Source organism: Gouania willdenowi, chromosome 11 (assembly GCF_900634775.1).
Source record: "Gouania willdenowi chromosome 11, fGouWil2.1, whole genome shotgun sequence".
In the NCBI taxonomy this organism is placed as follows: Eukaryota; Metazoa; Chordata; class Actinopteri; order Blenniiformes; family Gobiesocidae; genus Gouania; species Gouania willdenowi.
This window is the reverse complement of record NC_041054.1, coordinates 28252654-28279851: the sequence shown is the minus strand read 5'-3', so window position 1 is coordinate 28279851 and position 27198 is coordinate 28252654. Positions and strand designations below refer to the sequence as shown.

Sequence of the window (27198 nt, the reverse complement as noted above, 5' to 3'; positions counted from 1 at the left end):
GTGTGTATACGTATATATGCATATGTGTGTATCCATAAAATGAAGAGTCCGTCCTTAAGACTGCTCTACTGTAAAGTGTCTTGAGATACCATTGGTTATGATTTGGCGCTACACAAATAAAAGATTGATTGAGATTGATTGATTGATTTGCTTAATTCCAAAGTCCCGTGTACTGGAAGTGTATAGAAAAGGAGATATGCATCATCCTGACACTTAGTAACCTTGTGAGCAAATTTGTCCCATTGACTCTAATTCTAATTATTGTTTATATATATTTCTTTTCTTTTTTTCATATACTCTAATCATGACATTTCATAATGCTTTTTCAATTAATACCTAATAGATCAAAGGCTCTACCTTCAAAATAAAGGGAACATATGTTTTAGGTGTAATGACCTGCTACCAACCAGAGACCATTGCATAAAAGTTTAGGGACATTTCAGTGAAGGCCTAGATTTCTTATCTTGCTAAATATACAAGATGTACAAGTGAATTCTTTTCTTTAGCATTCTAGTGGGCCCATGATGGCTATCTACGACACACTATTTTTACACACACCTATAGTAACCTTCAGTGTGATATACTGTCTAATTATTTAGATTGTTTTGGATCTGAAGGGCAGTGAATATATTTATTATGCATGTTTTAATACCGCTAGCCTTTATCAACAGCTGTCAACACATACAGAAGTTGATCACAAAAAACGAGGAGCACCAGTAGATTCATTACACCACCTCTGGTTCCTTTAATCACAAATCATGTGCAGGTTTTACACAACATCCTTTTTTGTTTAGATTTATTTATGTATTAATAAAGTTTGAATTCACCAGTTCATCAGTAATGTGACTTAAATATGCGCTGCTCTTTTTTTTCAGGAGTAAAAGTCTGCCCCCATTTGTGGGTCTTGTCTGTGTGATGAGATTAAAACATGAAGCTCTCATCCATAGTTTCCCGTAAATATCAAAAACAAAACAAGATTTAATTTTTAAACAGAAAAACTCTGTTCATGTGGTTTTATTTTTCTGTATTTCTGTTTAGGTTTTAAGTCAGTAAAACAAAATAACCACACTGTATATTTTAAAACAGAATAACCAAAGAACGAAGGGTACACAGATTCTGTATCAGTCTGATCCAGATCCATTTTTACTTTGAACAACTGCGATAAAATTAAGACGGATTTCAAAATCTGGATATCTTTTACCAGATGACACCTTTTGAACAATTGGGTCCTAATGATTATTTGCATTTATGTTTGACACCCCTGCTCTATAGACACCAACACCTCTATAACGCCTCCACTCTTAAATACATTGATCTATATTCATGTATACACCATACCTACAAACAATTGTTATCATTTACAAAGACGTGACTTATCTATACATGGAATCAGCGCATGTTGGAGTCATTTTGGCGTGAGTGCATGTGGCTTTTACAGGAGTTATTGGAGCACAATGAGTTAACGTGGTGACATTTGATGCAGAGTGCGCCGTGCCTCACTTATTATCTCCATAGATATCACTATTATTTACAATATTACAGTCACCAAAGATAGCAGGCAAAGCATTGCACATGTTGTTGACAGGTTGGAACCCACTATGGTGCTTTTGGAAATGATAGGTGAAGTCACAACAGACAGTAGTCCATGGGTTCTTTCTCAGACTGGATAGCACTGTAGCTAGTAGAGTAGTGGCTACACCGTTAGCTTCCTGTCAGGGTTTTTACACCTGGAACAGCTGGACTAGTGCCACACATGGTTCAGGAGTAATGGATGGTTGTCTCTCTACGTGGACTTGGTGAGACACGGTGAGTGTTTGTAGTGATAGGACAGTGTGTGTGGGTGTGTGTGGGGGGGGTTCTCAGTCAGCAGTGGCAGCCCTTTTCAGCGGTGGCGGCGGCGAGCACCTCTTCATCCTCAGCTGGGTAGAGGACTTTGGCGGTGAGGCCGCTCTTCACGCCGTCCCAGCCGTCTCGGGTCACGATCTCGCCCATCTTCATCAGCTCGTAGATGTCCTTGGTGAGCAGCTCGAAGGCCCGGTCCACGTTGCTGTTGCACTTGGCCGACGTCTCCACGTAGCGGATTCCCAGCTCGGCGGCCAGCTGCTCGGCCTCGTCGCGGCTCACTTTGCGGTCTTTGTCCAGGTCGCTCTTGTGGCCGATGAGGATGTAGACCATGTGGTGAGGCAGGATGTGCTCACTCACCTCCTTGTGCCACTCCCTCACATGCTCGAAGGTCTTGCGGTTGGTGAGATCAAAGACCAGCAGCCCTCCCACAGAGTTGCGGTAATAAGATGTTGTGATTGATCTGGTGATTAAACACACGAGTGTAACGTTAGTATATTCAGGGTTCACACACTTTTTTCACAATGATTTTTCAAAAGTTTTCCAAAATATTTTACCAAATTTTGATGACTTAGTTCTGAAGCACTAAGATCTTTTTTTTGCGTATGCATTTCCTGGTTTTTAGCGTACAGTAGCTGAAGTGATCTTAGCTACGCACAGTTTAATAAATGAGGCAGAGAGTGAATTTGCGTGAATTTGCAAGATCTCGTGATTCTCGCTCAATGATGCTGCCGGTATCAGCACTTTCACTTTGAGATAACGCTTAACATCTTTGGGGTTTAACATATTTTAAACATAAAAAAGGCAATATTTCCAAAACAGTTAAATAGTAACTAAACCCCTGCTTTCTGCTGACCTGCCACTAGGGGGAAATTCAAACAATGCCTTGATTATGGGCGTTACTCCAGACCAGTGGGAGTGCACTGTAGCTGTTCCCACTCTACGTTATTGAAGCCAAAATATGGCTCTTAGCGGTGCTTCCATCTTGCAAATTTGACGTCATTTGGAGCCAGAGTCTGCGCAGTAGGGTCCGACGGGAGGAGCCCTGGTAACATGCTCCGCCCATTTAGCGTACTGCCCTGATGACTTACGCTGCCCAGCTATGCCAAGAACATAAGTGTCTTTCCCACTGGAAATTCTACCAACGGCTTGTTCAGATCATAGATGTTAGTACAAAACCACCATATATTTACACTCAATAATCTAGTTATATGGTGTATTGGCTTTCCTTCACGACGTAACTGCTATTCACAAAGAGCTCTATTCTCCCATGCGCGTAAGTCAAATAAGTGCAGCGCCCCGATAAGGTGAAACATTGTATTGCACTAGAAATATGGACTTAGTTACAATTTAAGCCACACGGACTCATAATATTGCAGAAGAGACTCCCCGGAAAGAATCGATCCAAAGCGACACTGACACGCTGTCACGAGGGTGGGAGGAGTCAGACAAGCACGCCAAAGGATTGACCATCAGCGTTAATAATATGTATTTACCAGTTTTAAACGGGACAAAATGAGTTACATTTCATTATATTTTACCTGTGCGTTGCGGAGCCAATCGGCTGTGGTTGTGTGTGTGTGAGTGTGTGTGGTTGTGTGTGTGTGTGTGTGTGTGTGTTTGTGTGTGTGTGTGTGTGTGTGTGTGTGTGTGTGTGTGTGCGTGCTCGTTACAAACTCTGACAGATGTCAGACTGATTAAACTATTTTAACACTGTGTACAGTTTGCTCACACTACATGATTAAATAACAAGTGAAACATTAATGACAGATGATGATGATGATGATGATGATGAAGCATGTACATACACACATAGCTTGATGAACCCTCTGATCAGTGCAGAATCTGCTCTTTATAGAAGCACAGAGTCAAAAACATCCCCGCTACAGTGGGTTGCGTTAGACTTCCTCATTAAAACTGTCAATCAAATGAATGTTCACTGAGGGCTGTGATTGGAGGAAACCCTCCTCCCTCCTCTCAGCTTTTATAGTAGGGGCGGGGCCAACAATGAAAGTTGATGATGCAGGGGAATCTAAAGAATCCGTCTCAGCCCACAGAAAAATTTAATTTTAATAGCAGCGTTCAACCCTTAGTGGCCAGTAACTCTGACATTTTACGAATTTTACACAAAATATAAATAGTTTTACTAAAAAGTTGGACTAGGATTAATAAACAACACTACTTAATACCCAAATACATATGTATTCAGCAGAAAACAGTGGGTTTGAGGTTTACTTTTTAAAATATTCCATGATTTTTCAAGACTGGAAAATTGTTTTTTTCAAATTCCATAACTTTTCCATGAGTTTCACGACCGTGGGGACCCTGTATATACCACAGCTTTTTCTCCAACTCTCTTGTAGTCAGCTGCTGTTCATGGAATAAATTCAATGGTTTTCAAGTGCTGGAGTGAAGCTCACATGTATACTTGCCATGTTATTTGCAAGTGCTCGGTCTGCATTGCATTTTTAAAAGCGTAGCCATGACGCTCTTGTGCAATTAAGTCCAGGTCCTGCATGGAAATTCTTCCACTCTTCACTCCCTCACAGTCACATGGCTGCGTTTAGGTCCTGAAAAATGGTATCAGGTAGTACCGAAGGAATTTGGTCGGTACCTAAAAAAACCAAACTGAACTCATATGATCGGATCGCTGATCGTTTATCGTTTTTTCTTAACTCACTGATCGTGATTGGCCCAAAAACCCTATAAAGCCTATAAAGTTAATTAAACGTAGTCCTGCTAACAAACAAACAAATGAACAAACAACAGTGAAAATATGACCTCTTTAATAGAGTTAAGAAATAATCATATGTGTACTTAGTTTAGTTTACCCTCGAGTGTTTTCGGTTTCATTAATCCACTGGTTCCCAAACTTTTTTGTGTCGTGACCCCAGTTTTAAATCACAGATTTCTGGTGACGCTAAAGCTTTTTTCTCTCCCTAAAATTCGTTTTTGATCATGTTTGTTATACTGTGTTACAAATACAGAGAAGCCAGTATTAGTGCACTAAGCTCAGATATTTTTATACTTCATTTTATTTGAACTAAATTATATATAAGTGAAAGTATAGAACACACCTGTTTGTGATTGTGTGTTTTAATTTGAGCTTTTGGTCTCCTCCTGCTCTGTATATACTGTATACAGTCAGGTCCATAAATATTGGGACATCAACACAATTCTCACTGTTGTGGCTCTAAACAAACAAGATGTGCTTTAACTACAGACTTTCAGTTTTATTTTGAGGATATTTACATTCAAATCAGGTGAACGGTGTATGAATTAAAACAGTTTGTATCATTCATACATTGTTCACCAGATTTGGATGTAAATATCCTGAAATTCCAGCTGAAAGTCTGTAGTTCAAGTACATCCTGTTTGTTTCATTTCAAAACCATTGTGGTGCCGTTTAGAGCCACAAAGGTGAGAATTATGTTGATGTCCCAATATTTATGGACCTGACTGTATTTATATGATATTATGTATCATTTTTTAGTTGTACAAAATACATTAATAAGTAAATTAATTTTAGTATTTTTTAAACCAAAAATGTCAGGCAATGCTATTTTTATTTCCAAGCGACCCCGCATGGAGTCACGACCCCAAGGTTGAAAAACCCTGAATTAATCATTTATACTGTTAATGTGCAGCCCATAGATCTACAAACAATGTCCATGGATGGATTTTTAAATCTGTATACACAGTCAATATGAGATAGCATTATTCATCTTTCTAGCTTCACAATTACAGCATTTTTTTTGTTTAAGCAGGAGATAAATAAGGATTATAAATATTGTCAGTCTTTAATTTAGTTGCTGGTGAAAACAACAAGTGGTGAGAGTCAGACTGTCGTTTCCCAGGGGTTCCCTTCCCACATCTGGAGATCCCAGAGTTTCCATTGTATCCTGAATCCTGCTCCAGATCTTTATGACACGTTATGAAGTCAAAGCAAAAACTCATTTGAAGGAAACGAGCCTTTGAGGCCTGGGCTTGAAAAGAAACAGCAGATTTGAGAGAACACAGGGACAGGAAGGGAAATCATGGCTGACAGCCGGGACAGCAGTACAGCAGAAAAAATTAAATAATAATAAAGCAACAGGGCAGAGGAATGAATGAAAGAGGAGACGTTTAAAAATTTGGGCCCCTCGTTGCCCATATTTGAAAATGTATATATATATATATATATATGTATATATATATATATATATATATATATATATATATATATATATATATATATATATATATATATATATGTATATATATATATTTCAAACAAAATTAATGTATTACAGTACAGTGATTTATAAGAAAGAAATCTAAAGCTGATGTCCAACAATTACATTATTTTTCTCGAGTTTTAAAGGATTTTTTCAAGGCAGTGGAAAATGTAGTGTTTGATCGTATAGGCTGGATATGTTGCCATTTGTTGAATTTATATTGAATTTATATTGCACTAAATGTTTTTGAAGACATGAAACACAATACATATATATATATATATATATATATATATATATATATATATATATATATATATATATATATATATATGTGTGTGTGTGTGTGTGAATGAATTGTTTCCAACATAAATTTTGGTATGATCTAGTTAAATAAAAAAGAGTCTCTGCTGTAACATAGTTTTATGTTTAGACAAATTCTTATTAAGAGTTTTAAAATCTTCCCCCAAATGTATTGTTTTCTTTGTAAATATTGTAAATATTGAATTAAAAAACTCTGAAAGCACAAAAAATATGAATAAAAATTCTAAATGAATGACATCTTGATGTATATTTGCTTACTACTGTTTCATGTTTGATTTTGTTTTCTATAATTGTTTACCACAATACTGTTCAATCTTGAGTGAATTGAACAAATGATATGTTATTTTATGTTGATGTTCCCTCGTTCTTAATTTCGGTATTTTGTTGTAAGTTGTAAAATGCCATATATTTTTCTATTGTTGTATGTATTCTGCTCTGAAATGAACAGAGACACATTTCAGTAGATCTCTGACTAGTCCTGGACACAGTGGAATGAAGGATGGAGTCACACTGAGGCCTAAACATCAGCAGAATGCTCAGCATCCATGAAATAAAATGATGCTCAGAAGCTACACACCCACACACTAGTCATATATTCACTCACTTTTACATCATTTATAACACTACAAAGACTAAAACACAGGTATATATATGTGTGTGTGTGAATGACGCCTATAAACATGATGATATAACGGTTATTCCCATCCAGGCCAGTCTATTGATGACACATTATTTATTAAAGATAATCATGTATAAATGGATTGATTTATTGCATTGAGCTACTGTCTGTGTTTTTGTGTGCATGTTCTTCGTACCTGAATCGCTCCTGTCCGGCCGTGTCCCACAGCTGGAGCTTTATCTTCACCCCGGGCTCGATGTCTAGGGAGCGGGCGTAGAAATCCACCCCCACCGTGGGGTCCGCCACATCGCTGTAGATCCCGTCCGTGAAGCGCTTCAGCAGCGACGACTTCCCCACCGTGGAGTCTCCCAGCAGGATGATGCGGAACTGGTATTGCCACAAAATATCCATGGCATGACTAGAATGTGTGGTAGCGACCAGTCAGTGCGTGTGTGCGTGTGCGTGTGAGACAAAGCCCAGCGCGCGCCGCGGCGCCGTGTTTACATGGACGCGGAGCTCCAGTCATGTGACAGACTTTACCTCTGCTCCACTGCTCCGGATATCACCTCCTAAACCCTCACCAAATACTACCCCTGGGATCTAAAAGCCACCATATTTAGCTGCTAATTAGCCTCCTTCAGTGTATCATTACAGTTTATATCTTTCACTTCTTGTAAGCATTAGCTTAGCCACTGTGTTGCTGTCCGTGGTCCTGAACGACTACATCACAACATTACGCTACATATTACTCTTTAAACTCAACGCAGCAGTTTAATCCTCTCATATAACTGGGTTTAATTTGACGTGTATGTGGTTTTTTTATCTCGAATAAACACGTAAAAGTGTCGCTTTCTATAGTAATACAGAAATACATATCCCATCATGCATGTGTTCCACGTGATGAGCACAGACCAATCAGTGGCTTGTAGATCGACGCAGGCGCAGATAGAACTAGAAAGGGAAGCTAGTTCCGCCTTCGCTTCTGCTCTGAAATTAACAGTGAACACAATATTACGCTACACAACGTTTAAACTCAACGCAGCAGTTTAATCCTCTCATATAACTGGGTTTAATTTGACGTGTATGTGTTTTTTTTTTTTTTTTTTTTTTTTTTTTTTTTTTTTTAAATCTCGAATAAACACGTAAAAGTGTCGCTTTCTAATGCGACAAAAAATAAAATACATATCCCGTCATGCATGCGTTCCACGTGACGTAAACAGACCAATCAGTGACTTGTAGATCGACGTAGGAGCAGATATATTGTTTTTTTGGGGAAAAATATTCATTGTACAGAAACTGCAAAAGCATGTTTACATGTATTAAAATATATTTAAAGTTAGAACAGACAAAAAATCTTGTGAGATGAGTTAAATAATAATAAAAATTATTAATAAGGTATATATATAGTTGCTGGTGATATATATATATATATATATATAAACTACACACAAACACTAGAAGGGTTTCCATTAATCTCAGATCATCAATGATATTTAGAATTTTAACAGCATGTTTAGATTACATGAAGCTTATTGAAGATGAAACAATAAGCTTCAAAGACAATTCTTTGTGAAAAGTAAGAAATGAAGGTTTGGTTTTTAGAAATCTGGATTTGTGGATTAAAAAAATTGCCCAATAAAATGATAATGTTTAAAATATTTTGTGTTTCTTTTTTCGTTGCTGAGAAATCCAAATATAATGTCTTTACCACAAAGGTTTAGAAAAATCACAATCAAAGAACAAATGTTTTGTGGTTTCAATATTTACAAAACAAAACAACAGTTATTGTTTATACGTCTAAGAAAGTCTTTTGAAGGGCAAATGTCAGTAAAGGTTTTAAAGGAAACACGTTAAATCATCGCTTTCTGAAGCACGAAATATAGAAATACATATCCCATCATGCATCTTTTCCACGTGATGTGTGCGGACCAATCAGTGGCTTTTAAAGTGACACGGCGCAGATATAAATGGAGAGGGAAGCCATTATTTCTCCTCTTCTGCTCTGAAGTTAGCGGTGATCACACTCTGACAGTGCAATGGCGGTAAGACATTAACTATTACTACAAACTAAAACTAAGCCGTTTTAAAGCGTTAATTATATAATAGTAGTCATTCAATAATGCGTCTGTTTTGGCTAAATGTTCGTATTTAACACAGCATGAAGTTATTAGTCTTATTATATATGAATATGTGTGTTAATGAAATTATTGCTGCTCAGTATCAGCTCTTTTTCGTCATTAAATCTTGTATTTTTAATGAAAATAGTGATGTTACCCTTAAAGCTTTGCTTGGCTTAGCTTGATTAGCTTTGGTGCTAGCACACGTGCACCACGTGGCTTGATCCTGTAGCAGTTTAAGTTTTTCTTTTCCAAGTGATGCATAGAGATAAGCTAAAATATCATAATGGAACTTTGATTTTATTGGTTTATTAACTGTCAGTGTACATTAATACCAATACTGAAAATATACCAGAATTAGCCAAAAGGCCGTTTTTGATTTGCACTCCTTGGATGGAATGTTTAATGGTTACCCTAAAATAATGTAAGATTACAGTAAATGTACTGTGAGAAATGTAACTACACAATACAACGTAAATATGAAAGCACTGATTTTATTTTTTTGTTTCCCATTCTTTAGAGTTGTTGGGGTGTAGCAGTGACTCTACTCTACATGTTTGATGGTGAATCCTTGCTCAAGAGCACAGGTCAGTGTTCAGTCAGCTGTGGCTCCAGTTCGGCTCCTATCGAAGCCCTTTGTGCCCTATATGGCAGTTAAGGGTCAACAGGAAGCCAAAAGCAACACTTTCACCGACGGTCGCTGTTCAGTTTCAAAGTAACTGTTTCAGCAACATTAAGGGGAAGGATAGTTTATTCTTTTAAGTTACATTTATGTGCTCATTTTTACTGTTTTATTCACAGATGTTGGTTGATCTGACCTGAGGCGGAAGAGCTAACATTAGGAATGAACGACCACTACCTACCTGGTAATATGTTGTCCTTTATTTCAGATGAAATCTCTGGCGATGATGACAAACTTGCCCTCACTGAGTTGTAGCTTGATTGAGTTTTTGTACCCTGAGCCACGTTTACAGCACTTACTGGAATATGTTTCCAAATATTTGTGTTGAAATGTGTTTTTTGTTTGTTTTAGGTAATAATTAAGATGGAACCTGATTAAAGATGGTCCCACTTTGGTAGGTTTCCTCACACACGTGGAAAGCACTTTATCAGTGATATCAACCATTGTTCAGCTTTACTGGTATTTGGGTTTACTAGTGGAGTATAAACTTGTACCAGTAAACACTGGAAAGGTGGCACCAGATGTCAAGAAACAATGTTAAACTACATCAAACTTCATTGTTCTGCTCGTTATTGCCACTCATTTAACCATAATTAATGTTATTTTACCAAATTAACTATACAATTTTTCAAGTCCATTATAATTCAAATATTTACACTTTAAACCTTTTTTGGTCGCTTTAATTTGACATTTAACAACTTTCTGTGGTTAAAATCCCATTTTTGGTCACTTCTCATCCATTTTATTTTTGATTTTAAAAGTACTTTATTATGATGCAATAATAAACTTCTTTGGTAACCATGGTTATCACAGATTAATAAAACAATGAACCATCATTTTGCTGACTATGGATGGACCCTAAAGATCGCTCCCCTTTATTCCCCCTCATAGATGACCCTGTCTCAACATGACTGACTGTGTATTCATCCACCTTCAGCTACAGTGGGGGTCCCACTCTCTGGAACCTTTATATTTGGGGTCGTAGGCTGTAAAGGTTAAACCACTGCACTAGTAAGTTGTATTTGAGGTTAAGTATATATTTATGAAACTGTTGTCATAGTGATGTGTCCATACTGCAGCATGCTAACCTAAGGACCTGAGCTTGTCCATAGCGTGTGGTTCTCCAACAGCATGCTAGATGATGGGGTGGTCTTTGACTGTTGTGGCCCCACCGTGCCATCAGCAGCCACTCAACTGTCCAACAAACACATTAATAAACTTTCTGAGCAGTATCTAATGTCCCGTTCTCTCTTCAGGACTCGTCTGATCATCTACCAGAGCTGGATGTGTTGCTCAGTTTCACAGGTGTGTTCATGATTGAATGTGTTAAATGATTTGCTTTGATCTGTGATGACATAAACTCTTATGGTGACTGTTGGATGAAACTAGCGGATATGGGGCTGAGATCAGATCGTGTTCTCTAAATGTAAACGTACACTAATGCAAACACTAAGTTTATCTTACTGCTCTCCAGGTACGAGGATGAGAAGCTGCTGCTGTCTGACTGTGGGAGGAAAATGGAATGCAGTGAAGATCAATGTTCAGAACTTGATTTACTAAAATAAACTTGGGTTGATCAGCTGTTCAACTTTTGTAATTTTTACAATAAATGTTTTACATAAGAATTGTTTTCTCCTTTTTGACTTAAAAACAAAATCAAATCTCTTGAAAAATAATCAGTTGATATTCAAGGTCTCAAACATGAAATTCCTGGAGAAGTTATAGAATTTGTTTAACTTACTATGCCAGTAATAAAGTTAATGTAACATATTAAATTATCCAACCTTAACAATTACAATATAATACTGAGTCCCTTATCCAAACAGTGTGTTCATCACTCTCAAAATTGGTGTCAACGGAAATTGCATCATAACATACATTCCCTGACATTTTTACCACCAACCATGGCCGTTAAACCTAGGAAAGGCAAGACAGCACGTTTGTGCTCATGGTTTAAAATTAAGTGGTAAAGTTTGTGAAAGTAAATCTGTGGCTACGTGTGTAATTTAATAACTGCAGAGGAAAAGTAAGGCTCTTGATAAATGTTTTTACATATTTACTCTGAAATTGTTCAGCTTCATATTTAAGATTTACAGTAAATAAACTGCTTGATTCCATAATATTGAAGTTAAATTACAAGATGAAAATAGTTTTAAGTTGCATACAACAGTAAAACATTTTATGGACAAGTACCAAAAGGGTGTTTTTGTACGATGGCATATAAATTAAAATCCTAATATTTTGAAAATCTTGTTTAAAAAAAAAAACGGCAGTCGACCACTTCCAAAAGAAACAATTGGCTCCAAATCAGTCTGGATCTTTGGTCGGAGCAAAGTGTCTTTAACCGTTGTACACAAATGTATATGCCCATGTACACAAACTGTCTCAAAAGTGAAATAAAAATGTACTCTATTTAATACCTATATTATCCATCAGATATTAAATTCATTAATATCAAGCCATTTTTGTATGTACGGACTTTATCATGAGAGCCTAAGTGTCGGTACGATGCATATCTTTTCTATAAACTTCCAATAAACAGGACTTTTGAATTAAGCAAATACACCCAAAATGTCACTTTTGGCCACTAAAATGCTATAAAGGGTTAAAGTGATTTCTCCATGTGTGAAAACTAAAGAGAAATAAAATCTCACTAAAAGTTCAACCGTGTCCAAAGCACACATCCAGTGTGTATTTAAACTTTAATCTCAAAATTACTATTATTTTGGAAATATTGCAACTTTAATCTCATTGTGCTCAGATTTTAAGACTGTATTCTAATTAGGCCCAAAAGCACTTGACTTAAATTTTCAGTATATTCAGTTTAGTGGTTTTGATAAAGCAAAAGATAAAAAGCTATTTTGTTAAATAAGCCAATGACATTGTTTTTTGTACGACATTCTGTAAACTGGAAAGAAACCAGTTCACAATTTATTTATAATGAGCACATTAAAATAAAAACCCGTTTTATTCAGGAGTTAATTCATATACATATCCCAAACCATTCAGATTTAAAAAGCTGATAATGTACAGTAACAGTGGCGTCATTCATTAGAGATTGAAGGTAGTTTGAGTTCTGATATCTCTGAGTCTGGACTGCTGCTTCCACTCATGTCGCTGTACGTGTCTCTGTGGGAAAAACAGAACAATCACGTATAGGATTACATTCATCATTTCATTTAAAGATATACAAACATAACATTTCAGAAGAGCGTATCCCAGCCTTCAGCACTAAATATCACTAAGTGGTGACCGTATATTGTCTATGTAAACCTGACGTTTTGGACGCGTTTGGTTTGAACGTGCCATAACTGTAAAGAAGGAAACACGGCTATTGTTTCACTTACAGAGTTTTGCAAAATAAAAGTGACATTTCTAAATGTCTATGAAGTATAACTGCGCTTTGAACGTGTTTCCATTGAAGGTTGTTTAGGAGCCTCGTAAATCTTTACATCTCATCCTGTGAGACTTCTTAGCAGGAAGATGACCACTCACAAACACTCCTTATAACACTATACATTCCTTTGTTATTTCACGTCTAATGTGGCAGTAATAATTTTTAAGTCTTTTAAGTATGTGTACCGCGTACACGTAAGTACCTAATTAGTTAATATTAAAGCTGAAGTTTGTAGAATCGTGAGACGCTCCCCCCTCCCCTCCTGAACGAAACTCTTGCGTGCACGCGCACACTGTGGTACTCTTTGCTCCATAGAGACCAGTAACAAATGTAAGAACTTTATCTTGTGTTATTGGAGAGTTTTTTATGTTTTAGAGATATGAAAGCACGTATCACTCGCTGCTGTGAGGGCACAGAGAGTCAGAGCCGCTCCTCACACAGGCATCTGAGCCCAGCTGTCCAGAGCAGACAGAAAGACACTCCACATCTGCGCTGCAAATGAATTCAGTCTTTTCTCGCCGCCTAATATAATGTTTCTCTTAGGTTTACAAGTATTTATGAGGGTTGCACATCTCACTGTGATAAACAATTCAATATGCATCTCGATACTCAGGTTACGATTAGATTCAAAACCTTTTATTACTGACCAATTCGATACAGTGTAGGAACTATACAATTGGTTTCTACGGTTAGTAGGGCCATATAAAATCCGCGTTAACAGAATCGCGGACGGAATCACGGAATCGACCAATAAAAACGTTTAAGTGCAAAAATTGACAAAATCGGCATGAAATGCCGTCACCGTGGTGCAAAGAACGTTTTCTATGGGGAAATGTTTCCAGGGACCGCTTATTAGGTGCACCGCCCTCTCCTCCTGTCCGGGCTGCATTAAACTCATCTTAAATCACCACAAACACCGTCTGAAACAACGCAAATCATCACCGACTCCTCACTACAGAACCTCCAGTGACTGTTTAACTTTGCTGTGCCTGTAAAGCTCCGTTCGTGTTTCGTGTTGTGCAGCAGTGCTCCGTGAGAACGTTATCAGCTTTAATCATCTTCCCCTGCTCAGTGTTCGGCCTGTTATGCCTGGCTAACTAAGAATAACTTAGTCCGTGTCGTCTTTTAGTTCTTTTTATTCCAGCCTTTTGTCCGTGTCTCGTGGTTACACATTCACGGTCAGCTAGCTACCTCAAGTACAATCGTTTCAGTGGGAACTTCCGGTTTACAAAATAAAAGTCCATTGGAGCAACGTTATTAGAATGTTACATTCTAACATCTTATCAGAGCTACAGTGAAATGCATGTTGAAATAATAATTTAATAAAAAAATAACTAATGAAACACAATAATGAAAAATGTAATATTTTTTCCTATTTAGAGAGTGCATGGCTTATTAGCCAGGACATTGTTTTGTTTTGTTGTTTTCCTAAAAAATGTTTTGTTTTCTTTAGTTTTTTAACTTCAATGTATTGCATGTGTTACTTTTGTCCTGACTATGGGGGACAAAAGTAACAAAGTGCAACATCTAGTCAACGTCAAATTCCACATTACACAGAAGATAAGATCATTTAAATTAGGTTAATTTAAACTAAGTTGATCAAAACTTAATTAATAAACCTGATCAGATTCAGTAAACCATTGATCTCTGAGAGGAAAGCAGGTGATAATAATGCAGTTCTCATACATCTTTATATGATATATAAATAATTAAAAAGGAAAAGTCAGAATAATCCTTGACACTACAACAAAATCGGAATTTGGAAAAAATGAAACAGAATTTGGAAAAAAATGAAACAGATTTTATAGGGCCATAGGTAAGTATTTGTTGTAGATATTTTATAAAATAAAGACGACGATTCTAAAGTGACAATAATTTATTTTCATATATGTAAGACCACATATCCCCCAGCATTGTGGCTTTATGGCACTGGCAAAACAAAAACAGAACAACAAAATCACGTCAATGTATTTATTTTTAGACATGGACCAAAAAAAAAGTCTGGCTGACTCATTAGAACAGAATACTAACAACAAAGTGCAGCATTTCAGCCTGATCGTAGTGTTTTGAGCACGAGAGGTAGGTAACAAAGATGCAACATTTTAATGTAAACAAGTTACACACCTATAAACAAACCATGTAACAATAACCTTATAATGATGACCCCTGGTGGTCATCTCAAAATGTGGCCTCAGGCCTGAGGAGCTGGAGTGAAAGGACGAAGTAGAAACCACATTCTTATCTTAACGATGCTTAAAATACTCGTCACATCATTTTTTTCTCTGCTGTGATCATTAGTTATTATCATCCTACATTGTGTTCAAGCTCTCATTTTTCTGTGAAGTTTGTTTTAAGTTAATTGAGGTTGAAAAACGGGATATGATGACAGTGGCGGATCTTGCGTAGCTCTTTGTGAAGAACGTTGTGAAGAAAAGCAGAGACGCCATGAAACTTTTCTGTTCAGTTTTTTATGTTTTTTGAGCTACTAGTACTAATCTGTATGATCTGATCATCTGAACAAGATGTTGGTAGAATTTCCAGTGGGAAAGATACTTAAGTTCTTGACGTAGCTGGGCTGCGTAACTCATCAGGGCAGTACGCTAAATGGGCGGGGCGTGTTACCAGGGCTCCTCCCGTCGGACCCTACTGCGCAGACTCTGGCTCCAAATGATGTCAAATTTGCAAGATGGCAGCGCCCCTAGGTGCTGGGTTTTGGCTTCAATAGCGTTGAGTGGGAACAGCTACAGTGCATGACCACGATACCCGATCCATGACTCTACAATCGATTCATCTTGGAATTCATGGCTAATTCCTATCAATTGAGGAGGCTGCTACCGATGCAGCCGTCTCTCTCTCTGTGTGTGTGTGTGTGTGTGTGTGTGTGTGTGGCAGACTAAGCACGGACTGAAAGTGGATCGTGCGCAGTTAGCCGTACATACCGAGTCAGAGGAACCTCCAGAGACTCTGTTCTCCAGAACACGTTTGTGCCTTTAAACTGTCGCTTCTCCACTTCAGTCTTCCTTTTTCCTCGTGCGTTGCCGTGTAACCGCTATGCTAAAAGTCGCATTAGAGACTTCAGCTGGAATAAAATGCAATGGGACTTTTCATACTCAGATCTGGAACGCGCATAGAATTGACGAGCAGCTCATAGCAACGCTTAAAACAACTCATGGGATCGCCCTGTTGGTAGAAAGATCTCTGATTGGCTGAAGTCTAGCGTCACACTCCTGTATTTCTAAAGCTCATTTACAGCCAGGAGATGGAGCAGAGATTCAATGTCCACTCAGAACACTTTGGATTACATTATGCTCAAAGATGATGATGGATTTTTGACCAAATAACAAAAAAAAAAACATACTGCAGCTTTAAGTCAGAAACCAACCTTGTTACTATACATATTTTTTTTTTTTTTTTTTACTGTATTTAAGGCAAACTACAGCCATTATCTCACACACATGAACATACTGTACGTGTAAATGTTTCAGTGACCTGTCAGTGTATCCTGCTGTTGTATGTTTTTTTTTTAATAAACTAATCCTAACATTTGGTAGAAGAAAATTTCCTAAAAACACTTCAAGCATCCAAAGAGATGAATCATTAAAGTCGTTGTTACCGTGGAGACAGACGACAGCCTTTCTGTAAGTAGCTGTGCAGCTTCCCAGCAGCAGCCAGCAGTAAACCCAGGTACGGAGGAGAAGGCTTTATAGGGCGAGACGTGAACTCAGGGTGATACTGGACTCCAACAAAGTACGGGTGATCTGAAAGCACAACTGTGTTTCAAACAGTGGGAGGATGGAGAGCTACTGGGAGGCACTGACTCACCATCCAGCTCAATGACCTCCATTCTCTCTCCTTCTACGTCTTGACCCACAAAGTTGAAGCCTTTGGTCTCAAAATGACTCTTCAGCTCAGGGTTGACCTGAGGACGGAGACGTTGGAGACGTTAAAAATGATAAAGAATCAAATGTTACTTAGGAGTGTTAAACAAAGTGGACACAGTCATGGTTAAGGTTTTTAGATGTTGTTTAGCAAATCACACCACAGATTACTTTGTGTGTTTTTTAGGGTAAATGTACACACTTTTTGAATATAATTATTCTGATGGGTAAAATGTGTATTTTTAAAGCTAAAACCATATCAAATGTATGTAAAAAACACTTTAAGAATAGAGTTTATCAGTATATGCTACAAATGACAGAAGAACTGAGCATGAAAAGAAATGAAATGTCTGCTTATTTGAGTTAGAGATATAGTTATTAGTTGGACTTTCTTGCCATTTGTTAGGTTATAAATGTTTTGCCAATTATGTTGTATTTTGTTTATTGATTTTTGATTAGTGTTATTGATCCCAATACAACTTTTTCACTTCGGATATGATACTGATATTACATCCTTGAGTATTGGCCAATACCAATATCGATACGATACAATATCAGCATGAATCGTACATACTTTTATGACTTATTTTGTCGTGTGGCATGTTAGAAAAGGCTTGATCAAGTGATGTTACTCAAACAGAGAACAATAGTCAACAACAGTAGGCATGAAAAAAACTGACCCATTTATTATTAAAAACATGGTTACATACATTTATCTCTTCCTATTCAATAAATAGGAAAAGATTCAAATGCTGATGTAGCTGGTAATGATTTACAGTCTGCATAAACAGGACTGAATCATAACATAACATAACATAACCACTAGAGCGAACATGGGCTCGTCTGTGAATGGTTGCATTTACAGACCATGGAGTCGCTGTTAGTTTACCAATAAATGGAAAGAGATTCATCACCTTTATAATAAGTGCTGACTCAGCCACTGGGAGTGAGGCCCAAGGCCAAGACAGACTGACTTGACAACAATGTATCATGTTTTTCTGCAGTCAGTGTCTTCTCCTCGTCCTTCTCTCTCTGCTCTGTTTCAGGTGTCGTGAAGCTGATGATGTCAGTTCCTGATCTGTGATTCACAGCTCAACTAGTCTGAGACACTCTGATGTTCTATCTCTCTATCCTTTTCTGTTGGTCCTTCTGTCCACTAACCCCAACCAGTCTACGCAGATGGCTGCCACCTCTGAACCTGGTTCTAATGGAGATTTCTTCCTGTTAAAAGGGAGTTGTTTCTTCCCACTGTCGCTAAATGCTTGTTCATGTGGCTCTTGTTGGGTTTTTTTGTTTCTTATTATGAATTATATATTTTGATAAGCGCATTGAGATGACTTTGTTGTAAATTATGCTATACAAATAAAGTTCAATTGAAATTGAATTGAATTAAACCTTCAACATAATGTCTACAGTATTCTATAATTGAATTAATATAATATATATCGAAGATTTTAGACGCAGTCCGATAAAATCCAATATTCGTTTTATGGCTGATATCGGACTGATATCCATTGTTATCGTCGGATCGGGATATCCCTATTATGATTTTATTTTTCATTCTGTTATGTTATTAATTTGTGTTTGCTTTGTGCTCCTTTTCTATTTCTATTTCACATTCCTGTAACAACCCTATGAATGTGTGGATGATTGTGGTGTGAAAGTATGGGGAGTGTTTGGGGTGGGATTCAAGCCTGTTTTGTTATTTAATTCTGAAAAATAAATTAATTTGAAAAAAACAACAAAAAAACAAAAAACAAAGCGGACTCGCCTCAAAGCGATGTCGATGCCGTTCTTCCACGTATTCTGCGTCTCCGTAAAGTTTTCCTGAAACCAAAGCAGCAGCAGTGAGAACAAAAACACAGCAGTAGCTTCACTGTGACTGTCAATTATAATTGTAATCTCGTAATTCATAATTAATTACATATATGGCGTAATTATAATTGCAATTTAAAAAATCTGTTGCTGTCAATCATAATTAAATTGTAAATGAGTTTAGATAATTGACTTTGTAACTGTCAATTAATTAATTAATTAATTAATTATTGATCTAACGCAAAACAGGAGAACAATGATACAGTGTCTATGTACAGTTCTACACATATGTAGTTAATTATAAAAATATATTTCATATCAAGCTTTCCCACATTTTACCATTTAAAAAACAAAAATATACTGACTGATATTCCAGGGTTCCTACAGATTTAGTCAAATTAAATTCTAGACTTTTTATTGCCATTTGAAATAAAATGTAAGACCAACTGCACAGTAAACATAATTGTGGGGAAAAAAATGCTACATTAACTACAAAGGTTTATGGTAATTCTTTTCTAGTGTCTAGTGTAGACGTGCAACTGGCGGCCCCCAAAGAAAAAACACACAAATGCACAAAATGTCAGTAAAATACACAAAAAGAAAAGAGACTAAAATAATCAAAAACACTAGATGACTACAAAAATAGCCAGAAATCTATAAAACAACAAAAATACAAAAAATATTAAGAAAAACCTTTGTTTGACAAGCAATTTTAGTTAAATTTACATTTCCCCATGTTTATACTTTTTTTTTTTTTAAACTAATGTTACAAGTTATTTTGAAATGTGAAACTAATAATCATAAAATCATACTTATGTGTTAACATTTAAGACTTTTGAAACATTGATTTAGGACATTTTAATAACATTTAAGGCCGTATTTGTAAATTGATTAATTTATTGCCTTTTAAGGATCAGCGGGAAAGGCTTAAACGCCCACACCAAAATTATTAAAACCTATATTTTCATTGATTAGGAAGCCTAATAAGGTAACCAATAAATAGGAAATAAACTAGATGATAGATAATTGTTTTTAGTGTATTTTACAGCTAATTTAGGACCAGTTATCATAAGAGATGCTAACAGAAAGCTAACACAAGAAGAACTTTTATTAAGTTATTTATTTCAGGCTCTGAGGATAAAAATGCTTTGTAATTTAATTGTAATTGGAAAAGATGCTGGTGACTGTAATTGTAATTGAACATAAGTGAAGATGTGATTGTAACTAAAAACCGTCATGGCCTCCACCCCTGACTGTGTTCTTACTCAGAATGCTGCTGTCGCTCTTAAAGATGGTTCGTCTCTTTCCTAATCTCATGGTGCCTCCCATCTGACCAGGGTTGTGTTCTGGCATGTCGATAACCTGTGAGGGTCCATGAAACAACACAGCTGGTAAACCTCTCACAGCTAACCCAAAAACATGGTTATATACACACTGTGTATATATACTGTATATATTTACTAGGGATGCACCGATACCAGTGACGTGCCATCAGGGTAGGCAAGGTAGGCAGTGCCTACCCAAGGGTGAACTGATATTTTGATTATTTAATTATAATTATTTTTTTTTTTTTAATTATAAATTATTTATTTTTCCATTTCCAATAGCCTACAGTGCCTATAAGTTTGAAAGTGTCAGCATTTTGTGCGTTTCATAGCCCAAATTACTAAACAGCGCTGTTTCCTGGAACAGCTGCAGTCTTTTTTCTTTTTTTTTCGCTCCGCTGTAAGGAGGCCACGCCCCCTCCCAAAGGCACGTCGGTCTTGTGCCTCCGTTCTCATTGCTTGATTTTACGTGTTTGCGCATGCGCAGTCAGGTCCCCAATGTGATATCAATTTACGCGTAAAGGCAGCGTAGAGATCTGCCTTTGCACGTAACTGCGCTATGCTAAATGCTATACGTAAGTTCACAGCACATTAGTGAATAGATGACTGCTGCGTTCTTTAACTAGTGGGCGGGTGACAGCGCTAGAGATGATAGAGAAACTTTGTTTTGAGGAAAAACGACAGCTTTTAAAGGATGAGACCAACAGCTGAGTTACCAGAGCTTCAGCAAAGGTAAGATCAGAACATGTTTCATACTTTTCACAGTGAATGGTGCAAAAGGAAGGATTGGCTTTGTGGATGCTCCTCACTGAGGCTGTTCTAAGTTGTCATTTTCTCTGTGTTTCCAACACAAACAACAGATGTGCTGTCGTGTCATCAGATATATCTTGTTGGAGAGTATGGAGGCTATATTAAATAATTGTTTATGTTTCTTTAATGGTGTTTATGATGTTGATTTTGTTAGATGGTTAAATGCTTGTTCATGTGGATCTTATTGGGTTTTTTTCTTTCTTATTATGAATTTTATATTTTGATAAGCGTATTGAGATGACTTTGTTGGAAATTGCTTTATACAAATAAAATTGATTTGAATTGAATTAACACTTGACAGCAGAAACATATGAAATTGTCATTGATGGTCTCAATTTGCAACGTGCCTACCCAGCCCTAGTGGTCACGGCACGTCACTGACCGATACCGATATCTGTCTGATACTGCACCGATATACCAGTAATCAATAAAGGTCGCCTGTCATTACTGTTGTATTTTTCAGGGATGTGTTATGGCAATTTTTATATTCATCATCATATCGTCAAATGTATGTTCATGTGTACAATTTGTCATGTTTTAATACATGATGACTCCATTACTCTTTGCACTTTTGAACAGCTGAGTCATGTTAGATTAAACAGTACAGATCGTATTGTACTCAGTGCAACACAGAGTCTCTGCTGAAGGCCAAAACTCAAACTCACATGCAGATATACACGAACGCACACACTATCAAGGATAGATAAGAGTGGCGCCCAATCTTCCTCATAATATACACGTCTTCATCATCCTCAAATGTTTCCACTGTTGGGAATCTGACTCCCCCCTTCTCCTTACCTCAGGGTGGAACTTCTTATGTTATCTGTATAAAAGCTTAAGCTGTGAAACTGTTGGACAGAGCGGGTCTCTGTCTTCGGATCGCCTGGCCGGGCGGTCACCAATTTTTGTCCATCTTTTTTACTTAGTTTTATAATAAACATTTTTTTTATCAAATCATCAATGCCTCGCCTGGACTCCATCACTCAACCAGAGCAATAAATCATGTCGCCAAATGAGGTCAACCGCAAATTTGCCATGACAGATGCTTTTTTTTTTTTTTAAATAGAAAATGTTGCATTGCAAGTTGTATAGTCATTTTTAAAAATGATTTGTATCTAATATAGTAACACTTTTTCCCACAAGCAGAGAAGAAAAACAATCTGTCTTCCAATTCATTGCATTTTGCCTGATAGTGTTTGTGGTATTCGGTGTGTAGGACGTTATTTTTTTCATTTAAAGTCGTGGGTGCGGCCGATGTGGCGGTGCGCTCCGTGTGTGGATTTTTCAGTCAGTCACACGTGTCCAGCGAAAGCAGGCGTCGGGAGGCAGAATATTACTGACAGTGTGGTGGCAAATTTAATCAATTATATTCACTCATATCTTACTCACTCAAATGTATGCCTGGTTTGCGATGTAACTTTCCATCAACTCTTTGTCAGTCTTTCAAGGGAAGGTCAGAGATTCTCACATGCATCACTCCTGATAACACAGCGGCTGCCTCGAGGTCAGCACACGCGCACACACGTTATCTTGTGCGATACCGATGGCGCCGAACTCATGAGACAATCTGACCCCTTTCCTTCTTTTTCCTCTGGGGTGGAGTTTTTGGGTCTGTATAGTATTGTGCTGAAAAAAGTTTTCTGCCCAGTCTTGTCTTGTAGCTCCGGCCGCCCGGACAGGTTCATCTCTGTCTATTCTGCTTTGTACTCCTTTTTTATTTAGTTTAGAAGAAATACATTTTTTATTACTTCATCACCTTTTTCAGTCTGGTTCTTATCATTCATCAACGCAGAGCATCTATCACAAGTTAAAGCCGAGGTAACCGTAAATTTGGCGCAGGCACAGTCACCCCTACAGCAGAATGACTGAACTGTAACAGCCACTGTACATCATGGGATATAATGTTTGGGAAAGGTAAAACTCTCAGGTTAAATGACTCAGGACAGAGGCATCATGGTCCGTATGCGGGACGGTGTTGAATCGTGAAGGGAAATTGCGAGTGACAGCAGAAGTCATACATCTGTTGAATATTTGTTTTTATTTATATATATAATAAGATTGCTGATTGTTAAATTAAATAAAAATCAAACACCGGTAATAAATTGAAGTTTGTAGAGCGGTGCTGACTCGTATGCATTTGCAGTGGGAAGAGCAGATAAAAAGTACAATAAGGTTTAAAATCTAACATATCTCAGCCAGTTTTTAACACTAGTTATTAATAAACAGCGTAAAGTTGTCCGTCTTCTGACTCTGTCCGGACTCAACGTGATCGCTCCAGAGGCGATGATGCACGGGGAGCAGACGGAGTAAATGGACTGATATCCAGACGTGGGGCAGTGAGGAGGAGACTTTATGTGGAGATGGAAACTCATCAGTTGAAACTGATCACAATATGCAGACATACAAAAACACCTCCTTTAACAGGAGGACAACAGCCCTCCTACTTGTCCGTTCTGATTGGCCGAGTCGTTTGAAGAGGCACCCTCATCAGCTAATAGGGTGTGGCCTATGTCACGGAGCAGCTTTTGTGTGGATTTTTCTTGGAAAATTGCTAAATTATTGGAATGCAGCCATTAAAGCGGTGGGTTCAATAGCCCTGAAAATATGGTAACTAAGTGCTACCATGTTTAATTATAAGATTACAATTTCAATTAGACACTTTTGTCCAAAACGATGTACAACACAAGGGGTTAAGGGATTTGCTTAACGTCACTTTGAGAAAACACAACATATTTCATGAGTTTTCAAGACTAGAAAATCGTTTTTTCTAATTCCATAATTGTTCCAGGAATTTCATGATCGTGGGGATCCTGCTTCTTGCAACAAGCAGAGAAGAAAGAAAAAAAAATCTGTCTTCCAATTCATTGCATTATGCCTCAGTGTTTGTGATATTCAGGATCGGAGAGTACACACATGAAAAAGGGGCATCGGTGCATCCCTAATATTTACACAAACTCACCACAGGGTATTTGGATTCTGGGTCAAACTCTGTAGAGTTGGCATCTGGAAGAGAAAAGGGACATAACATGACTGAAAGGAGTCAAATCTTTTCACATGCAATATATAGAGTATATATAAGATAAATTACCCTTACAGGGCACATCATGCTGATGTTCTAAACAATGCTCAGTTTGTTGTAGTCTTTAATTTAATGTCATGTTTTCATTTTGAAAATGATTCTGATGAATCTAAGCAGGAGTTTCTATGGTTTTGTTGTAGAAATTTAACAATGACTGCCCTCTATGGGTTGAAAGGAGCTATTACAATCAAATGTTGCTATTTGTTGAGAATGGAGAATGTTTGTGATGTTTTGGCGGCCATGTTACTTCACTGTTGGCTCCGCCCCTTCTATAAAATCACCTGTGGACTCTGTGGTGAGTAGTTTGAACTGAGAGAATTGTGAATAAAGAAGAATAGTGAATATTGAGTAGCTAGTTAGCTTAGCGTAGATCAAAAGGAGGCAGCTTTCATCACAGCGGGGCCACAATAATGTGTTTGTTTGATCAAAGGGCCACATGATCAACATTAATGTCAGCATTTAGAATAATGAGTGATCTGAACATTAACACAGGAAAGAACAGAGAGTTTTTATAGTAATTGTGTGTTTTAATGTCATTCTGTTTGTTGTTGTCTTGCTCGTTGTGAGGCATTTTGAGCATTTCTGTAGTCCTTTAGTGTTTTTCCTTTAAAATATAAGTTTTTTGGAGTCATAGTGTGTTTTTGTGCTGTCATCTTGTGTTTTTTGGAGTCATTTTTATGTATTTCTGTTGTCGTTTTGCTTGTTTGTTAGTACTGTGGGTTTGCGGAGTAATTTTTCATGTCTTTTGTATACTGTTGTCTTTTTCTGTGATTTTATATATTTTTCTGAGTAATTTTGTGTATTACTGTTATCGTTTTGTTGATTTTTGTAGTAGTTTTGTGTGTTTTTGGAGTATTTTCTGTCTTTTTCTCTTGTCTTTTCCTGTATTTTCCTTCAATCTTGTAATTCTTTGTAGTTTTGAACATATTCTTGCTCTTGTTTTGTGTATTTTTTGTCTTTTTGTACATTTACTTTGGAGCCCGCATAAAACTAGACCAAGGGCTGCATGTGGCGTTACTCTTTAAATTACAATTGACTCATTAAGTAGGACTGAAATTAACTTCCGACAGTGTAGGGCTTGTATTTAAAAAAGAAACAAAGATATGAAAGATGTTTTTTAAATGTAAACACTGCATTGTCACATCACCTGTCCATCCCAGCACGTTCCTGGCAAACTCACACACAGCCAGCTGCATTCCAAGACACACACCTGCAGAATCAACAACATCCATCAAACATCTGCTCTTTCACATCAGGGATCTCGCCAGCGCTGTTGAGCTTAGGGGCCCCCGACGTTGTAATTTTGCTCCCCTACGGAGCGATAGGATTTTCTGTTAATTTTTCCTTTTTCAATCCGTACCGTTGTAATAATTGTTGCACACTTGGACACAAAAGGGACTTCCAGACGTGCACATGTTTTAACTCTATTTTTTATCTGAATAACCCAGAAACACATCAGCCACACCATCTATTTAATACAGGCGATCTGCTTAGATGCTCTTGTCTTTATCTGAGGACCCCTGTAGTCACTTAGCTGCCCTTGATGCTGCCTGCGTCCACCATTCGATATAACGTAGTGTGTAGCCGCATAATGAAGCTGCTCGTCATGTTTATAACTCAACGGATCATTCTACATGTGTGTGCACGAATGTGAACACCGTCTGGTTGAAATGTGTTTGGGCTTAAAGAGACATGGGATTCATTCTGGTCGGACAGGTTTGGGCCGTGTTCTCTCGGGTCTGTGTCTACTGTCTGCATCCTGCATGTGCGTGCACGTCCTCTGGGTGTGTGCGCACACCCATCCTCCGCGTGCATGTGCATCCTCTGGGTGTGTGTGCGTGCGCCCCTGTCCTCCGGGTGTGCATGTGTTTATCCTCTGGGTGTGCGGGCGAGTGTCCTCAAACCTCATTTAAATTTGAAAAACGTCTTAGAATCAGTCTTGAATCAAATGTTATTTCTGGTCTCGACAGTGTCTCTTATTAGTAGAGGACTTATATATATATACTGTATATAATTACTAAGCGGTATATAGCATGAGTAACTCTATAACTACATCATCACCTTCACCTATTCAATAAATAACTTTTAGCTTTAAAGTAAAGCTGCAAAAAAAAAAACAACAACAAAAAATGAACTTTAGCTTGACTTCACTAAATTTGGCCCTCAGAGAATTATACATTTAAAAATGTTCCGTGCCGGTGGTGCTCGCTCGTGTGTCATGTCAATCCCCCTACGCGGTGAAACAATCCGCGGTGAGAACGCTGAACATGCTTCGTGAATGACAACAACTGGACGAGTAGATCCCTACCCAGGAACGGCCTTTTCTGTTTTCTGGCCCAGTTGATGGCGTGAATCTTTCCTTCGGTTCCTCGGACCCCAAAGCCTCCCGGGACCAGGACGCCACTGTAAACAAACAGATGAGAAACAACGTCAAACATGTTTACATGTCACAGTGTTCAGGTTGTGTAGGACTCACTCAGCACTGCAGAGCTTCTGCCAGGCTTCATGGTACTTCACTGGCTCCTCCTGCAGAGTGCTGGGCTCCAAGCATGCAGAGTCTATGTACTGATGGAGCAGAGGATGCATTCATTACTACTCACTATACAAAGCACCACCAATACAAGTCTGTATTTAAGACAAGCCTTTAAACTCTGGCATTTCTACATATTTATTAACATATGCAGCAAGAATCTGAAAATTGTAGGAGGCCCCATGTGCATGGGCATGTCTTGAAGAAGAAAGTTATTTAAAAAAGGTACAAAAAGTGGGATAAATGAACAAGTTTTACTCAATCATACGTCCATTTCCCACTGATTTTCCGTTTCAAATTTCCCAAATTTGTTTCCACACTGACACAAAATTTATCTTGAGATTAGACGTCCAGCTGTTTGCTACGCTCGCTAAAGCTAACATTAAACTACATGTTATGGTTGATATTCAGGGTTGCAAAAGGTCAGGACATTTCTGGGAAATTTATATGGAAACCCAAACTGGGAAGTTTAGGAATATTAAAATGGGAGTTATTTGTTGGAAATAACCAGAAAATGTGAGTAATTTTATAAAACTTGATCATATCCAAACATAAATATTAGC

At 37.6% G+C, this 27198-nt stretch overlaps 2 protein-coding genes, 1 long non-coding RNA gene and 3 other non-coding genes across 9 annotated transcripts in view; 4 read left to right on the top strand and 2 right to left on the bottom strand.

Annotated features, from left to right (window-relative positions):
- Positions 1-211: 211 nt before the first annotated feature.
- Positions 212-7727, bottom strand: rab42a (RAB42, member RAS oncogene family a). The gene is made up of 2 exons (XM_028461804.1): positions 7199-7727; positions 212-2305 (listed from the first exon to the last, which is right to left on the bottom strand). The coding sequence occupies exons 1-2, from the start codon at positions 7411-7413 to the stop codon at positions 1864-1866; spliced, it is 657 nt and encodes a 218-aa protein (XP_028317605.1). The 5' UTR covers positions 7414-7727; the 3' UTR covers positions 212-1863.
- Positions 7728-8965: 1238 nt separating this feature from the next.
- On the top strand, positions 8966-11426 carry LOC114472503 (uncharacterized). The gene is made up of 7 exons (XR_003675125.1): positions 8966-9044; positions 9640-9706; positions 9921-9985; positions 10153-10195; positions 10693-10812; positions 11058-11106; positions 11276-11426. It is a non-coding gene; the product is annotated as an uncharacterized LOC114472503 (long non-coding RNA).
- LOC114472707 (small nucleolar RNA SNORA16B/SNORA16A family) lies at positions 9735-9870 on the top strand. The gene has a single exon (XR_003675179.1). It is a non-coding gene; the product is annotated as a small nucleolar RNA SNORA16B/SNORA16A family (small nucleolar RNA).
- Positions 10878-11008, top strand: LOC114472714 (small nucleolar RNA SNORA44). The gene has a single exon (XR_003675187.1). It is a non-coding gene; the product is annotated as a small nucleolar RNA SNORA44 (small nucleolar RNA).
- Positions 11141-11213, top strand: LOC114472723 (small nucleolar RNA SNORD99). Its single transcript, XR_003675194.1, has one exon. It is a non-coding gene; the product is annotated as a small nucleolar RNA SNORD99 (small nucleolar RNA).
- Positions 11427-12692: 1266 nt separating the features above from the next.
- ctps1a (CTP synthase 1a) overlaps positions 12693-27198 on the bottom strand; it is a 40498-nt gene continuing 25992 nt past the window's right edge. For 3 of the 4 annotated variants that reach the window (XM_028461780.1, XM_028461782.1, XM_028461783.1), the window contains exons 10-18: positions 26582-26670; positions 26414-26508; positions 25253-25315; positions 23986-24029; positions 20157-20253; positions 18848-18903; positions 17021-17117; positions 16812-16968; positions 12693-12930 (exon numbers count right to left, since the gene is read on the bottom strand). In XM_028461780.1, the coding sequence (XP_028317581.1) occupies positions 12846-12930; positions 16812-16968; positions 17021-17117; positions 18848-18903; positions 20157-20253; positions 23986-24029; positions 25253-25315; positions 26414-26508; positions 26582-26670 (783 nt within the window). In that variant the 3' untranslated portion in view covers positions 12693-12845. The remainder of the gene's footprint in view (positions 12931-16811; positions 16969-17020; positions 17118-18847; positions 18904-20156; positions 20254-23985; positions 24030-25252; positions 25316-26413; positions 26509-26581; positions 26671-27198) is intronic. The other variant, XM_028461781.1, reaches the window with a different exon arrangement.